Raw genomic sequence first — 15,966 nt, 5'->3', positions numbered from 1 at the left:
CTTAGTTTGGCCATAAGTGGACTGTAAACACTTATATATTAAAAATGTACTAAGCTAGCTTCCATGAAATTTCAGAATTTTGAGCACAAATTTAATTTTTCTTTCAATAAGTCATGACTCTAGATGTTCTACAATGTACAAAGAAAGGCAAAATCAACAATAAAATATTAACACATACATTTATTAATAATGGCTTTTAGGCATTGAAAGAATCTTTATAATCTGAAAACTTTACTTACATTCACATGATAGTCATGAAAGAAAAGCCTGGTTCATATCATTTTCATGGATGTGATGCATCCATTATGCTAAACAATGAGTAATTTGCCTTGAGAAAATATAGTATGATTGACTTTATATCATGCACTAACACATCAGTCAAGAGTGGTAAGGTAGTTTTTCAGCTAAAGGAATATATCCATATCAAACTAGTCTGTGGCTTGCTAGAACGTAAGAAGTATAGATATGGTCTCTTCATTCATTACTCATCTAAAAGTAGGTATTGTCCTCCACAAACTCACAGAGCTCCAGATATGAATAAGTTGCCCAAAGGATTTATCCTACCACCACGAAGTTGGTGGAAACGTTGAAGAAGAATAGTGGAAGTTCCATTCTTGTTTGCCATGAGGCTGTCTCTCAATTAAATTTTCCTATTGCATAACATTTTCAACAGTGGTGTAACTAAAAAGCAGATTCAAAAAGTCCAAAAAGTGACAAAAAATTTAATCCAGAAAATCTCTAAAATTCCAATATGAAAGTTTTTATCTAAAAAACAAAAATTATCTAATAATTCTTGACAATTCCAATACAAAAAGCTCAACAAAAACTATTCAACAATTTTCAAACAAAATTCTCTACAAAAATTATCCAATAATTTTGATATGCAAAGCTTGACAAAAATTATCCAATGATTCTCAAAAAATCCAATAAAAATGTTCAACCAAAATTATTCAATAATAATTGACAATCCAAAATGACAAAATCTTATCCAATAATTCTAAATAATTTTGAGCCACCTGGACACCGTCAATGACCAACCTAGAAAGGAGTATACAGAATATTAGTATGTGGAGGGAAACTCCACAAACACCACGGAAAAACCATTATTGCCTAGAGATTTAAACCTCCCTACACTTCGATATTAATTGTCACTACGGCCATCTAAGAGTTCATCCTCTTCGACATTGACCTCTTCAACAATGCTATTGTTATTCTTTATCACACTTTTTACTTTCCACCAAACCCTTTTTTGTATTTCATACCCTAAGCCTTATAATTATTACTAATCCCTATTATTTAATCACACTTAGTTTAAAACAACAAAAACCTTGACTTTTTCTTGGTTACGAGCACATTCTAACCCTTTAACATCATTTCAATAATGATTATGCTTGGTCCTAGAGCACTTCTTGCTTTGGAGCCTCTTAAATAAACCATTACACTTGGTGTTTTTGGATTCTTGCCTCCTTTTTCTTCTTGCTAGCTTCGTGGTAGAAATAACTTAATTCTCTCTTTGGTGCTTCCTCTCTCCCCACTATTCAATATTTTCCATACCGGAACAAAATGGCCTTTGACTTGGGAAAGGTAGTTTAGCATGTTCGGCACTCACTCTTTTCCTACTCTCCACATTCACTTTTCATTATAAGGTAGTGCACTGAAAATGTGGAAGGAAACTTCATGAACACTAAGATAAGCAAGCACAGAGAAACCACTATTGCTAGCAATGTCCCTAGTAATATATATAGATCTATAATAACATGAGAAAGCATTCTTGTCCTCTGTTGACTTATGCGTTTTTGTCTCATGCAGATCTTAAAGTTGAAAGGAAAGTTGTCATTACTGACAAGTATCTCATCTCTCCTATCAACCTCAAAGCTCTGAATTGGTCTTTGGTGTAGTAAGCTGGTTCAACTGTAGGATAAGTATAACTTTTTTCTGGTTATCGACGATGTGTATCATCTCCAGATCCAAAGAGTGTTCTAAAACTGGAGATACCTCCACGAATCTTTGATCTGTGGTGAAAATGGAGTGGTTGTTAGGGTGGTTTCATTGCTACCAGGTCTGACATGATTTTTTAACTTCTCTCAATCGTTTCTCAAGCAGCAGTTGCAAGTGGAAATTGCTGTTGCAATCTAGAGGCCGCTCTTTCGTCTTTTCAACTTCGTTCACTCTTTCCATGGTGGCAGCTGCTCATGACTGTATGGATATCGATGCGATCAACGTTCGAGAGCCAGCCATAGCACGTATAATGGACAAATTTGAGACGATTCTTCTTCTTCGTTTCTAAAATTTTCGATAGCTTCAGTAAAATGTTTTTGTCACAAAGACCCCTTTCAATCAGATGAAATGAAAAGTTTCCTCTCTGCACTGCTGTAGCTAATTGAAATTCTGGCAAGATCACATAGCTGAATCCAATGCCGGTCATCTTCACCATGTAGTGGCGTCCAGCTTGAAAACTTGTTTAAACTCTTCCAAAAACCACTTACCATTTTCGACATAAACCATAATATAACACTATATTTTAAAGGACTTACTGAAAAAACTCAATGGCTTGTCAGTTTTGCAGGGAATGGAGTTCTATCTTTGCCAAGCACGCAATCATCGTGACCGAATGCAACAGCAGAAGCAGCAGCAACATTGTCAAGTCAAGATTTGAAGGACGAGAATAAACGTCCATTGGAAGCAAGCCTGCATGTGATTCTTTGAGTTACCAAAGACAAAGTAACTTCGTACAATCGCCTGTAAATCGGTCGTGTCTTACAGCTTGGAGAGAGGCCAAGGTAATCATCTTGCTTCGTGATAGTCATGGAGCAAGAGCTACGTAGGGAGCCTGTAAATGAGCTTCTGTCACTCTGACATGCCACGAAACATGCGATGATGGGAAAGTAGCGTGGTGTAAAAAAGTCACGGATTTCACAGTGAAATTGTTCGTGTTTTTACCTCGGCCCAGCGCCCCACATTGACCCGAGAAGATCTCGCTGGCAAGTAAAGAATACGATTGATTGATCGTCGAGCGATTTGTTCGTGAGAGTTTTCTAAGAGTTTTCTGCTGGTCCGCTCGAATCTGGACGTCACTTTGAAGGAAAGAGACCAGGTTAGCTGAATGAAAACCACTGTTCTTCATTCTTCCACACAAGGACAAATAGTTTTTCACTTCACTCGTGGAGAACATCCATGTGTACAAATCGCACTTGCTTCAACAGTTTCTTCCCTTTTGCAAATTTTTCAAGCTCGCGCATTTCAAGAGGATTTAGTTGTTCGAACAGCTCTTTCCTTTGATTCATTCTTCCCAGAGCTCGAGTCATTGAAACTCTATCGACATGCAAAGATGGCGAAAACAAATAAACAAAGAGCAAGAAAGTTGTGCAAGTCGCTGCGCTCCGCCAAACGCGACTCGGACTGACCACCAAACAACGAGTTTGAGCAAAACTGCTGCTCTGGGAACCCAAACAAAAAGTCTAGAGATTAGTTTGTTTTGGAGATGAGACCATTTCCCATTTGGCCATTCTCTTTGAAACTTCTTTTGAAAGCTGGCAACGAGACCCCACTTCCACCGTGTTGTTTTCGTTTAACCAGTTGTTCACAGAGTGAATCGAAGAAACCCGGTCAACTTTGCGCTCCGTCTACACCGTCCATGCGTTTTAAGAAATGCTATTTTAGTAACTCGGCTCCAGAGCCAGTAAGTGCTTCGAGCGAAAGCAGGCAGTATAAAAAGCCCTCCTCCGGTGCTCCATTCTTCCATTCTAACTAGCTCTTCTTCTCTTCTCTCCTCCGCAAGAGAGATTTGAGAGGGGAAATTGGTATCGCGCTCTTGAAATCTAGATAGCATTGGTTTGGGCGATTGAGTCGCAAGTAGCTTATAGTGGTCGATTGATCCAAGGATGATGGGGCCGAGCCCAATGCTCGTCGTCTTCTTTGTGGGTGTGACACTGGCCGCTCTCGCGGGCGCCAATGAGCCGCCGGTTTACAAATACGCTTCCCCGCCACCGCCAACATACTACTACAAATCCCCGCCTCCACCAGTGAAGTCGCCACCTCCACCGGTGTACAAATACAAGTCCCCGCCACCGCCAGTGTACTCGCCACCTCCGCCTGTCTACAAATACAAATCCCCACCACCACCAGTGCACTCGCCTCCTCCACCCGTCTACAAATACAAATCCCCACCACCACCCGTGTACTCACCTCCTCCTCCAGTGTACAAGTACAAATCTCCACCTCCACCGGTTTACAGCCCACCACCGCCAGTTTACAAATACAAGTCTCCGCCACCCCCAGTTCACAGCCCACCACCACCGGTTTACAAGTACAAATCTCCACCACCCCCGGTTTACAGCCCACCACCACCAGTTTACAAATACAAGTCTCCGCCACCCCCAGTTCACAGCCCACCACCACCGGTTTACAAGTACAAATCTCCACCACCCCCGGTTCACAGCCCGCCTCCACCAGTGTACAAATACAAGTCTCCGCCACCTCCGGTTTACTCCCCACCACCTCCAGTGTACAAGTACAAATCCCCACCTCCGCCAGTGTATTCTCCACCTCCTCCGGTGTACAAGTACAAATCTCCACCACCTCCATACCACTACTAAGCGTATTGGAACACAGAATGTTCATTCTGGGAAAGAGAGAAATATTTGAGCGAGCGCATGCAGTTGCTGTTTTTCTCTTGCTCGAGCAATGTTGGACGATCTTGTTTGAGCGGGACGGGCACTGGCAAATGTTGTGTGAATCATTATTTTGATCATATGAAATAAATAAAAGGCAATCTTCTGAGCATCACAAAGGGAAGGGAAACATGACAAACTTAATCGATTTGCCAACAGTGATCCACACAAGAGTCCCCAACACGGTGTGGAAAAACATGCAAGAGTCCAACTGCAACTCAAACTTGTGAATTTCCATTGCACTTGTCTAGAAAGCAAAACTGACAAGTTCTTCCATACAGCTAGCTGGATTTTTGTTTAAAAATTTGAAAACTTTTAATCCATGCTCGCTGTGAAGATTGTCCTGCAAGTGAAAAACAACATCCTTATGTTCCTTTCTTTATATAGTTCAATATCATAAGTTGTCCAAGAGCTCTCCAAAGTCGAGAAAATCCCTCTCAGGTTCGCCTATGTGGATCAAACGTTTGCAACGCTTCTCTTTGGCATCACAGGTCTGTGGATGACAGTGTTCCACATCCCTCTCAAACTCTGCCGCGAGCTACATGGTGGAAGATTTAATTTTTCAATCAGCTACAGCAGCGCACAGAGAAAATGTCTGATCGAAAGTGACTGTACGAATAGCGATGCGAAGGGGAACAAACCAAACATTCAACATTTGAGAGCCAGCCATAGCACGCATTATAATGGACGAATATCATACGATTCTTCCTTTTGTTCTTCTTTCCTAATTTTTTTTGATTGCTTCAGTCAGTCACGAAGAAGAGAATTGGAAAGATTTTATCATGAAGAGAGTTCGAATGACCAAAGCATTCTCTGGTGTTGTAAATTGGCGTCTCTTCCGACTCCTATAAGATTCTTCTAAGTTGCCCTCCGATCGATCTCGATGGAATCCATCGAAACTGTTTGTTGGGAGGTCTGGATTGGCCAGCGGGAATTGTTGAATTGAAACTCCGTGCCATGTTTTGATCAAAGTCGGGCTTGTGATCAACCAGCGCACGCTCTGACATGCCACGAAACACGCGACGGCCTTGTCACTGGCAATGATAGGTTGGTTAAACAACAGGTCGAAAGCTCCAAGCTTTTCGTTTTAACGTGGTGCGAAGTGAAACGTACAAAAGACTATCCTACTTTTCGTGTTTTTATCTGCCCACATTGACCCGAGAAGATCTCGCTGGCAAGCACAGAATACGATTGATTGATCATCGAGCGATTTGTTCTTGAGATTTTTATAAGAGGTTTCTGCTAGTCCGCCCACTTTGAAGGAAGGAGACCAGGTTAGCTGAACGAAAACCACTGTTCTTCATTCTTCCACACTCCACAAAATACAAATTCAAGCTTAGGATCTGGTTGTTCGAACAGCTCTTTCCTTTGATTCATTATTCCAAGAGCTCGATCTATCCCAACCAAACATCGAGTTTGAGCTCCAGCAAAACTGCTGCTGTGGGAAAAAAAATAAAAATGGAAGAATTCCAAATAGCAAAAATCCAACACGGTGTGGATCGCGTTTGCCAGCTTTCATACCTCGCAGCTTCAGCGAATGGCAACCCAAGTGGGAAATGGTCTCATAAAATCGAGGATAGAAAATAAAAAAAGAAAAACCTCGTCAACTTTGCACTGACAAATGTAACTCGCAATGAAGAGGGAGCAATGAAAGAGGTATTCGCATCGTGCGCCCGCGCAACTTCGCTGCGGTCGACTCATCCACGGACTTCTATGTAGAGACATCATCCGCCGGGGTGCCATGTCTGTCTGTGACCATCAGCTCCGGCCTCCTGCTACAAGTGGTGTTGAAGGATTCACGCATGGTTCCTCGTGTTGCGCTTTCGGCTGTCAAGTCATTCATTGAGGCGCTGCAGTTGGCTTTCAACTATATCAATGTCAGTCGTCTCCAGCAGCACGTTGAAGTTCTTGAGTATGTATGGCTGTTGGAAGTTCTGCTGCTCAGCACGAAGTTCGTTCTGGAGAACACTTGTAACAACTACTCGGTGTTGGTAGAAGCCAAGCAGAAGGGGAACCGATGCTTGATCCTTTTCAAGAGTTTTGATTTCAAGGGATTCCAAGCACAGGGAGCTGGAGACGAAAAGTCTATCAAGATACACATTGTAAAAGCCATGTCCACCTACAGTTTGGCAAGGCTCTGGCTACTGAAGTTAGTTACCTGAAGGATGTGATTGCCAGAGAGAGCAGGGGAAGGCAGCTCACTTGCTGGTATGTGCATTACATACCAGATAAACATACTTGGATTGTGGAACGTCTAAACGGTTTATGGTGGACAAACTCGCGACTGCTAGAGGCTTTACACTATCCCGAGATCATGTTTGGGACTAGTTGTACATATGATAAGACCATTGCATCTCATAAATTTCATTATGGTGAAGCCACGCAAAATTTACATCGTCCTTACTTACACTGGGATTCTATTAGCTTAACGAAAAAGGTTTGCACAGAGCTCGTTCACAAAGAAACACCAGTTTGTAACATGATCGGAACTTGACGCGGTTTTACGGTCCGGTAAGAGGCAGACGAAACTAAAAAGAGAAACTCTGGACGTAAAGATGCTGCATTTCGAGTGAAGCAGAAACTATCCGTGCTCGGCACGGAGACTGCAATTTCTCCAAGACAACGAGCTGTTGAGAGTATGACGTTTACGATGAAAGTCATTCATATGGCTCTTCCCTTTCGGACCCAGTCAGGGAAGACGCGAAGCGGAGCTGTCACCATGAATGAGTAAAGTAGCAAGTCTTAATCCCCGAAGGAACCACTGTTTGTGAGTGCGACTCTCACAAAAACCAATCACAAGGTTTGTCTTTCTTACCGAGAATCGCCGAGAAGATCACCTGAGATATCGCTGGAGGCTGTAAGGCGAAGCCTCGTACTTCTTTAGAAACGGGTGCTGGAGGAGCTGGAACGCATTCGGTCGACACGCCGGCTCCTTCTGGAGGCAAGCTTTCACCAGGTCCTGGAACTCGAGCGAAGTTCCTTCGGGGGGACTTGGCACCTCCCACTCGCAGATGTTGCACATAAGCGTCATCCAGTCCGCCTCCTGGCCGTGAGAGAGGTATGGAAAGTAGCCGAGCGCGCACTGGAGCAGCACCAGTCCCAGGCTCCAGATGTCCGCCGAGTAGTTGAATCCCCCGCGAGCTTCGTGGAGCTTGAATCTCTCGGGGCTCATGTACGCGCACGTCCCCACGAAGGTGTTACACTCGGCGAAAGTGCTGGCCAGCTCCGTGCTCACGCCAAAGTCGGCGATCTTCACCTCGCCTTTGCTGTTGAGCAGCAAGTTGGAAGGCTTGATGTCCCGGTGGACGATCTTGTTCGAGTGCAAGTAGAGCAGCCCCTTGAGCACGTACTGCGTGATGGTGGCGAGGTACGGCTCCTCGATCCTGGGGTGGCGCTTGAGGACGTGAGCGAGCGTCCCGCCGTCCATGTACTCGAGCACCAGCGAGATCTCCCCGCCCTTGTCGAAAACGCCGTAGCACTGCACCACATACGGCGCCTTGGAACGCATGCTTATCTCCTTCTCGCGCTTGATCTGCTTGGTGATGGCCGCGTCCGTCTTGGGATGGATCGTCTTGAGCGCGTAGACGACGCCGGTGCGTACGTGCACCACCTTGTAGACTTTGCCACCGCTTCCCTGTCCGAGAATCTCCCTCTTCTCGAGATCCTCCAGCGAGACCTGGCCGCCTCCCACCTCGTCCTTGGCAATCTCCGGGAGCTTCAATCCCCTGGTCGCATCTGCTGGAGGGAGTGGAAGCCGGTGTGCCCCTGGAGCTGAGGAGGACGGAGCTCGCAGGAGCTGGAGATTTGGAGGCTTTTTGCTGCGTACCAGCGACATCCTGCTGCTGCCCAAGAGCGATCTGGATCGACCCTCGAAGCCCCAGTAGCGATCTGGTTGAAAGACGTTCGAATCTAGCGTACCACTATGGCTACTAAACTAGTGGAGGAAGACGATCTATACCTCTAGGAAGACTTAGCCGCTGCTCGCTCGATCGCTCGCTCGCCAGCACAGTGGCTCTGGAAGATTGATATGGCCCCAATAGTCGCAGGAAAAATCCTCCTCCCGGCCGTGCCGCCGCTGACTGGTGTAACGCGGAAACAGTAAAGCTCTTGGGTCAATCCTCTCTCCCCCCTTTCCCAGGAAGCCTTTTTGGACCACTCCACCACGCCACCTCTCCAGCCAAATTGTAGATGCTATCGATCCTCTAGCTCGATAGCTTCGCCTTCTTCTTCCATGTCGTGACCCAGCGACGATCCCAGCGACGAGGATTCCTCCCTGACCATCTCAAACACGTAACAATCCCTGAGCTTGTTCTTGACGATCACGTAGCTGCGCTGCAGCCCCGTGCTCGCGAATCCAGCCTTGATCAGCACCCGCTGCGATGCCGCATTCTCCCGGAAGACGATCGCCTCGATGCGCGCGATGGATTGGAGCTCCCGGAATCCCTGTTCCACCGCCGCTGTCACGGCCGCGGTCATAATCCCGCGGCCCCAGTAGCGGCGCGCGAGAACGTAACCCAGCTCGGCGCGGCAGGCGTGGATCCCCGAGCCCGGCGTGAGCGAGAGCGAGCCGATCGCGACGTCGGCCCAGCAGATCGCGCGGAACCACGGGTGCGGCACGATGAATGCGTGGAAGAACTCCACCGCCGCGTCCCTGGACGTGTAGGTCTCCCACACGAGGAACTCGGTAACCGCGTCGTCCATCGCCCATTCCATCATGTCGTCGATGTCGCTGGCCCGGAATTCCCTGAGCGTGAGCATCGAATTGGCTGGAGCAAGATTTAGGGTTCTTCGTCGCGAAGAACCCTAAAGTTTGGAGCCCTAATTTTTGGGCGCTGGGGCTATGGCGATCATCACTTCGGTGGAGCTCAACTATCTCGTCTTTCGCTATCTCCACGAATCAGGTAAGCCTCCGGCGCCGCCAGCGCCAGCGCTAGATCACACGCAAGGAGACCGAACCCTGGCAGGTTTCACGCACACGGCGTTCACGCTGGGGTATGAAGCCAGCTTGAATAAGATGAGCATTGACGGGAATCTCGTGCCACCAGGTGCTCTGGTCTCGTTCGTCCAGAAGGGGATCCAGTACCTGGAGCTGGAGGCCAATCTCAATGATGTGAGTGATCATCCTTTCAGAGAGTTTGCGTTTACTCGTCGAAGTTTGTGACGCTCCTCTCGTTCAACAGCATTGATTGACGGTTGATCCTCTACGCCAGGATAACACAGACCTGGACGGCGATTTCTCCCTGCTCCAGCCGGTGGAGCTGCTCACCAAGGATGTGGCGGAGCTGCGGCAGCTCATCAGGGAGCGGAGAGAAAAGATAGAGAAGGAGAGGGAGAAGGAGAGGGAGAAAGAGAGGGAGAAGGAGCGGGAGCGCGAGAGGGAGAAGCAAGAGAGGGAGCGAGAGCGCGCCGAGAGAGAGAGGGACCGCGAGCAAAAAGAGAGGGATAAGGAAAGAGAGAGGGACAAGGAGCGCGGCGACGTCAAAGTGAAGATCGAAGAGCCTCGCAGTTCAGGTAAATCTTTCTCTCGTATGAAAGTATGATCTTTCTATGGTTGGTTTTGTTTCGTTTTTGTTTCCTTATAAAGGTCATCCTTTTCTATGAGAACATTTTCCCCCAGTATCTAAGCCAAGGTGTTTCAGGTGACATGGATGTTACTGTCGCCGCCACCAATCCAGTAAATGAGATTCCAGCTTCTCAAGTGACAATTCTTGAGGGGCACGGATCGGAGGTTTGCTCCTTTTTATTTTTACAGTCTTGCGCTGTTTTTAAACTTTTTCAGCGCTCCAGGTTTTCATCTGTGCTTGGAACCCAACAGGTTCTCTCCTAGCATCTGGGTAAGGCTGGCGGATTCACCTGTCTTTTACTAAGTTAGTTGTGTGACATCTCCAGTTCTGGAGATTCAACAGCGCGGATATGGACAATTGCTGATGGTCCTTCCGGAGTTAATGCTCAGAGCTCGGCACCTCGGCCACTTGTTTTGAAACATTTCAGGGGCAAAACAAATGAAAAGAGCAAGGACGTGACTACTCTTGACTGGAATGTAAGCTGCTTCGTTTCATCTGACTCCAAAAGACTCATCCTGTCTGTGAAGGCGGAAGGAACGTTGCTGGCAACCGGATCATACGACGGTCAAGCTAGGATCTGGAGCAAAGATGGTACGTTATTTTGGGTTTGAAGCATGTATTGACTATTTACTTTTTTTCACTTACAGGGGAATTGAAAAACACGCTAAACAAACACAAAGGACCGATATTTTCTTTAAAATGGAACAAAAAGGCCGATTTGCTTCTCAGTGGTAGTGTAGACAAAACGGCAATCGTTTGGGATGCTAAAACTGGTGAAGTCAAACAGCAGTTTGAGTACCATGAAGGTTCGAAACCACAATTATTTCCTTTTCCACTAGTCGTGAAACCGCATGCTTGTTTTAGCCCCCACACTCGACGTCGATTGGCGGAACAATATGTCGTTCGCGACGTGCTCCACGGACAACATGATTTACGTTTGCAAGCTAGGGGAAACCAAACCGGTGAAGAAGTTTGCGGGGCACGAGGTTTGTAACTTCAGCACTAATGGTTAAATGACTTCTGGCGTGTGATCAGGACGAGGTGAATGCTATCAAATGGGATCCAACCGGGAACCTCCTTGCTTCTTGCTCGGATGATTACACAGCTAAGGTGAGAATACCATGTTATATCAGTGTGACTTGGATGACATACTTTCTTCTTTATCTAGATTTGGAGCATGAAACATGAAAAATGCGTGCATGACTTGAAGGAGCATAAGAAGGCAAGCTTCCATCTATGACATACTCCGGCCTGACTTGAGCGTTATAGGAAATATACACCATCAAGTGGAGTCCGAGCGGTCCGGGGACGAGTAATCCGAACCAACAGTTGGTACTAGCGAGGTAAAATAGTTATAGTTTCCGTTTCCCGTTTCATTTGTTTGTTTTTGTGCCAGCGCTTCGTTCGATGCAACTATCAGGCTCTGGGACGTTGAACAAGGGATTCAACTCTACAGCTTGACGCAACACAGGTAAGCGCTTGCAGCGCTCGCGTGTCTTAAGTAACGGCTGTGGGTGTCTGTGCAGTGAGCCCGTGTACTCCGTGGCCTTTAGCCCAAACGGGGAGTTCCTTGCCAGTGGCTCCTTTGACAAATGCTTGCACATATGGTCCGTCAAGGACGGGAACTTGCTCAAGACTTACAAAGGCAGCGGCGGCATATTTGAGGTCTGTTGGAACAAAGAAGGTGACAGAGTCGCTGCTTGCTTCTCAAACAACACTGTTTGCGTTCTAGACTTTCGAATGTAGACAACACAAATTCTTTGCTTTGATATTTTTGAGATCAATACAGCAAAATCACATTCTTTGTATCTCGCCATACACTGCGTCAGCCAGTCGTGGCGATGGAGCTAGCAGCAATGGGTTCTTCTTTGGCAGCGTCATCCCACAGACTTCCTCGATATCTGGGACTCGATCGTCCGGCGAGTGCCAGTGGAAACAGTGGAGCGACTGTGCCAGTGCGAGCTCCACAGTTCTCACTCCCATGGCCAGCCCCGGACAGATTCGTCGGCCGGACCCAAACGGGATGAACTCGAAGTGCTGGCCTTTCATGTCGATGCTGGCCGTGGGCTTGTCAAGGAACCTCCAAGGATCGAACTCCAGAGGCTGCTCCCACAAGCTTGGATCTCTGGAAATGCCGTAGACGTTGATGATCACTCTGGTCCCGGCAGGGAAGCTGTAAGGCCCGACTTTGCAGTCCTCCACGGACTGGTGCTGGAGGAGAGGACCCGGCGGATGGAGGCGAAGAGTTTCCTTGACTACCGCCTGTAGGAACTGGAGCTTCGGAATGTCTGCCTCGCTCACCATCCGGTCGTTTCCAACTATGAAACTTATTTCGTCTTGGGCTTTCTGGAGAGAGCGCGGATGGCGTACCAGCTCGGTGAGAGCCCATTCCAGAGTCATGGACGATGTATCAGTCCCAGCTGCGAAGATATCCTGCAATGAAATGGTCAGCCGGATTTACGAGGAAACGAGCTGGACAAAACGAACCTGGATTGTCGCTTTTATCGTGTCGTCGCTCACGTACTCCACACCGTTTTGTTTCTGGATGGACAGCAGCACGTCGATGAAGTCCTCCGAGGCGTTCGGGGGCCGCTCTTGTCGCCTGTGGCTGTCGACCAGGCCCTGGAAGAAGAAATCCAGCTGCTCGTGCAAGATCTGGCTTTGTTGGCGAAATCCTTGGACGTCGAAAGCTCGGAAGAACGGTATGTAGTCGGCAAGGTTGAAAGCTCCGGCGAGTTGGAGTGCTCGGTCGAGTGACGACTTGACTTTGAGGCCCTCTTCGAGATTGACGAACTCCTGCCTGTTGGAAACCATTGTCCTAATTATGCTCCATGAGAGCTCTGTTGCCGCGTCCCGAAAGTTTACCACTTTCTTCTCTCGAGCCAGCTTCAGCAGACGATGGATCATGTTGAGAGTCTCGTCTCTGCGGATGCCTTGAAACGATTCCAGTCTCTTGGCAGTGAAGAGCTCCAGGACGGAGAGCTTGCGGAGCTCGCGCCACTGCTGACTGTAAGGAGCCCACATGATGTCCGAGAAGCCATAAGTGAGAAGCTTGGCGTTCGCGACTTCAGGCCTTGACGAGAAGATCGCGTCGTGAGTTTGCAAGAAGATCTTCGCTGTTTGGGAGGAAGAAGCCACCACCGCTTGAACTGATCCCAGCCGGAGGGACATCAGATGACCATACTTCTTGGAGAGCTCGGTGATCACGCGATGAGGCTGCTTTCCCAACAATTGGTGTAAGTTCCCAACAACAGGCAGCTTCCAAGGTCCCGGAGGAGTAGAAGGCCGCTGCCGATTGGCAAGCCAATAAACCAGCCCGATCACCAGAAATGCAGCAGCCGCGAAGAGATTCATGGCGTCCATGATCGAGCAAAACGACCCTCGAGAGTCTCTAGACTCTGCGTGATGACCTTTAGCTGTAACAAAAAATAAAAAATAAAAAACAATTGTTAGCTGCAGGAGAAAACAATGTTATTTAGCTTACCAGAGTGGCTGTCTATCGCCGCTATCGCCATGACCAGGACTTACGAAGCTAGTCAAGAGGCAAGTCACGCGTAGAAGAGCTGTTATGAATAACCGGGACGCGCCATCTGACTTGCTCTCCTCTTCTCCAGCTCCGCCTCTTCGTGCTGCCGCCGGAGCCAGTCGAGAAAGAGCGCTCGCCTGTACTCGACTGCCTCGTTTTGCAACCCGACCTCGTGCTCGTTCGTAAGTGGAGGAGCTGCCATCTTATTGTTTGGATAGTCGTCAGCCTGTGTCTCGGGCTCCGGCTCCCCAGCGAGTTGGCAGAAGTTGTGCAGGACACAGCAAGCCATGACCGCCTGCGCTACGTATCTCAGGTCCGTGTTCATGTTTCTCAATATCTTCCACCGAGCCTTGAGGAGGCCGAAAGCGTTGGCGATGCACTCCCTGGCTTTCAAAAGCTGCATGTCGAACACATTCTCGCTTACGGTGTCGTCTCGGTCGTAGTGGAAGGGCGTCACAAGGAACGGCATCAGCGGGTATGGCCTGTCCGCCACGATAAATGGTTGCAGCGGGCGACCCTGTAAGTTCATCGTCGGCTGGGCCAGCACCTCCCGGTTGATCAGCCTCCTCCAGAGGCTACTAGCTCTGAGATGCGTTACATCGTCTAGTCCACCCGGAGCGTTGCAGCACACGTCCCAGAAAATCTTGTCGCTGTCGCAGACGCCCTGGAGCAGGACGCTGTAGAAGCCATAGCTTGATAGATAGTCGGCAGGAGTATATGCTGGCTTTGGCTTGTTGTAGAGCTTGATGTGAGATCCACCTATTGCTCCACAGACGTTGGGAGTGCCCGAGAGCGATGCAAACTTCCTTATCACCTTTGTGAGAGCGTTTCCCGAGGGGATGACCACGTACTTGGAGTAGAGCTGGGAGCTGCTCGCAAGAATGCTGGTGATGAGCTTGGTATACTTTGTGACGGTCGAGGCGCCGGTATCGTACATCTCCGCGAGAGCTCTCGGTGAGGTGCCACAGGCAAGTCGATGAATGACGATGGCTACTGCTTTCTCTGTGTCAACCGGTTCCCTGACAAAGTCGCTGCTCGGATTCTCGATGAAGGGCCGGAGCTCCGCTAGGAGGTACTGGAACGACGAGAATCTCATGCGGTAGAACTTGAGCCACTCTCTGTCCCTGGTTACGTGGTCGCTGGACGCGGCCAAGCTTTTCATTTCCTGCCACATTAAGCCGTCTCGTCGTAGCTTCCAACACTCTCTGCTGACCTGAGGCGTGGACGCTGCTGCGAAGAGAGCCACGGACATCACCATGAAGATCGATGGTAGTGGTGTATCCAGAGCCATGTCTCCGAGAAGCATATCAGCGGAAACGTCTGTTAAGCCTTGCGAGTAGGCAAAGAGGAGGTACTGTAGGAAATCCATTTGCATTCATAACACTAGGAAAAGAAGAAGAAAACCACTTGTGAGTATCTTGTAAAACGCTATCTTTCCTAGAGAAAGAATGCTCCTAAGAGCTTCTAAGGAATTCATGCAAGAAGAACTAGAGCATGAAGACAAAGAAAAAGCATTCGACCGATTTATCTAAGTACAAGAAAAATGGTAACGAACAATCAATAAAAACTATGCCCAAGTTTGTAAAAAACGCTATCTTTCCTAAGAATGCTCCTTAGAGCTTGTCAGGAATTGATGCAAGAACTAGAGCATGAAGAGAACGAAGCAATTGATCTATCACAAACATAACTCTTTACTGGCAGATCAGGAATGAATGGATATGCCTCAAAGGTTTAAGTCCATCAACAGCCATAGGCCGCTTGACACATCTAATCGATTCATCACTTTCGCCACAGAAAAGTTCTAGCTTTGATACATGGAGCACACACAGTAGATCAATTCTTCGCAATTCATCACATTCACAGAAAAGTTCTAGCTTCGATTTCGATACATCGAGCACACAGCAAATCGATTCTTCGCAACAAGAAAAGGAAATGCAAGTGATAGACGGATCAGGAATGAATGGATATGCCTCGAAAGGGTTGAGCTCATTAGCGGCCAGGAAGCCGCTTGACACATCTAATCGATTCATCACGTCCGTGGCAAAACCAGACAGCGCAGGCAATGCGGCGGGAGCGAAGAACTTACAGATCGATCCTGTCGTTCGATGATAGCGGCGCAGTTTAAAACCCTAGTGGACGGGCGGCCTCATCCTGGCCGTCCGTTGCGGAGCTCCCGCCCCTGGACTTAATGCGATTTAAATGCCCC

General features: G+C 47.8%; 5 protein-coding genes and 1 non-coding gene across 7 annotated transcripts; 1 reads left to right on the top strand and 5 right to left on the bottom strand.

Annotated features, from left to right (window-relative positions):
* Positions 1-7,018: 7,018 nt before the first annotated feature.
* Positions 7,019-8,830, bottom strand: LOC9662621 (mitogen-activated protein kinase kinase 9). Its single transcript, XM_002990558.2, has one exon. The coding sequence runs from the start codon at positions 8,503-8,505 to the stop codon at positions 7,504-7,506; it is 1,002 nt and encodes a 333-aa protein (XP_002990604.1). The 5' UTR covers positions 8,506-8,830; the 3' UTR covers positions 7,019-7,503.
* Positions 8,831-8,840: 10 nt separating this feature from the next.
* LOC9662871 (uncharacterized N-acetyltransferase p20) lies at positions 8,841-9,459 on the bottom strand. Its single transcript, XM_002990557.2, has one exon. It carries the CDS (start codon positions 9,426-9,428, stop codon positions 8,862-8,864), a length of 567 nt encoding a protein of 188 aa, XP_002990603.1. The 5' UTR covers positions 9,429-9,459; the 3' UTR covers positions 8,841-8,861.
* Positions 9,460-9,473: 14 nt separating this feature from the next.
* LOC9662620 (WD40 repeat-containing protein HOS15) lies at positions 9,474-12,040 on the top strand. 2 transcript variants are annotated; one of them, XM_024664395.1, is made up of 14 exons: positions 9,474-9,571; positions 9,635-9,780; positions 9,881-10,181; positions 10,310-10,398; positions 10,458-10,504; positions 10,560-10,710; positions 10,762-10,825; positions 10,882-11,040; positions 11,099-11,220; positions 11,270-11,344; positions 11,403-11,456; positions 11,504-11,577; positions 11,631-11,705; positions 11,761-12,040. In XM_024664395.1, exons 1-14 carry the CDS (start codon positions 9,511-9,513, stop codon positions 11,978-11,980), a joined length of 1,638 nt encoding a protein of 545 aa, XP_024520163.1. In that variant the 5' UTR covers positions 9,474-9,510; the 3' UTR covers positions 11,981-12,040. The 2 variants fall into 2 exon arrangements, with proteins under 2 accessions (XP_024520163.1, XP_024520162.1); XM_024664394.1 differs by having other exon boundaries at positions 9,495-9,780.
* On the bottom strand, positions 11,978-13,802 carry LOC9662870 (cytochrome P450 CYP736A12). The gene is made up of 3 exons (XM_002990556.2): positions 13,719-13,802; positions 12,722-13,650; positions 11,978-12,667 (listed from the first exon to the last, which is right to left on the bottom strand). The coding sequence occupies exons 1-3, from the start codon at positions 13,747-13,749 to the stop codon at positions 12,029-12,031; spliced, it is 1,599 nt and encodes a 532-aa protein (XP_002990602.2). The 5' UTR covers positions 13,750-13,802; the 3' UTR covers positions 11,978-12,028.
* LOC112342483 (protein ANTAGONIST OF LIKE HETEROCHROMATIN PROTEIN 1-like) lies at positions 13,775-15,965 on the bottom strand. The gene is made up of 2 exons (XM_024664396.1): positions 15,847-15,965; positions 13,775-15,143 (listed from the first exon to the last, which is right to left on the bottom strand). The coding sequence occupies exon 2, from the start codon at positions 15,133-15,135 to the stop codon at positions 13,801-13,803; it is 1,335 nt and encodes a 444-aa protein (XP_024520164.1). The 5' UTR covers positions 15,136-15,143; positions 15,847-15,965; the 3' UTR covers positions 13,775-13,800.
* LOC112342522 lies at positions 15,453-15,553 on the bottom strand. The gene has a single exon (XR_002991001.1). It is a non-coding gene; the product is annotated as a small nucleolar RNA Z266 (small nucleolar RNA).
* Position 15,966: the final 1 nt, after the last annotated feature.

The sequence above is a fragment of the Selaginella moellendorffii genome, unplaced genomic scaffold (genome assembly GCF_000143415.4).
Source record: "Selaginella moellendorffii unplaced genomic scaffold, v1.0 SELMOscaffold_110, whole genome shotgun sequence".
Taxonomy (NCBI): Eukaryota; Viridiplantae; Streptophyta; class Lycopodiopsida; order Selaginellales; family Selaginellaceae; genus Selaginella; species Selaginella moellendorffii.
This window is presented reverse-complemented; position numbering and strand designations above follow the sequence as displayed.

Coding starts and splice junctions, on each gene's coding strand:
- LOC9662621 (XM_002990558.2), bottom strand. CDS start 8,505: ATGTCGCTGGTACGCAGCAAAAAGCCTCCAAATCTCCAGCTCCTGCGA.
- LOC9662871 (XM_002990557.2), bottom strand. CDS start 9,428: ATGCTCACGCTCAGGGAATTCCGGGCCAGCGACATCGACGACATGATG.
- LOC9662620 (XM_024664394.1), top strand. CDS start 9,511: ATGGCGATCATCACTTCGGTGGAGCTCAACTATCTCGTCTTTCGCTAT. Junction 10,399..10,457: donor TTGAGGGGCACGGATCGGAG/GTTTGCTCCTTT, acceptor TCAGCGCTCCAG/GTTTTCATCTGTGCTTGGAA. Junction 11,706..11,760: donor TACAGCTTGACGCAACACAG/GTAAGCGCTTGC, acceptor GTGTCTGTGCAG/TGAGCCCGTGTACTCCGTGG.
- LOC9662870 (XM_002990556.2), bottom strand. CDS start 13,749: ATGGCGATAGCGGCGATAGACAGCCACTCTG. Junction 13,651..13,718: donor GGCGATAGACAGCCACTCTG/GTAAGCTAAATA, acceptor TTTTTGTTACAG/CTAAAGGTCATCACGCAGAG. Junction 12,668..12,721: donor CGATAAAAGCGACAATCCAG/GTTCGTTTTGTC, acceptor ATTTCATTGCAG/GATATCTTCGCAGCTGGGAC.
- LOC112342483 (XM_024664396.1), bottom strand. CDS start 15,135: ATGCAAATGGATTTCCTACAGTACCTCCTCTTTGCCTACTCGCAAGGC.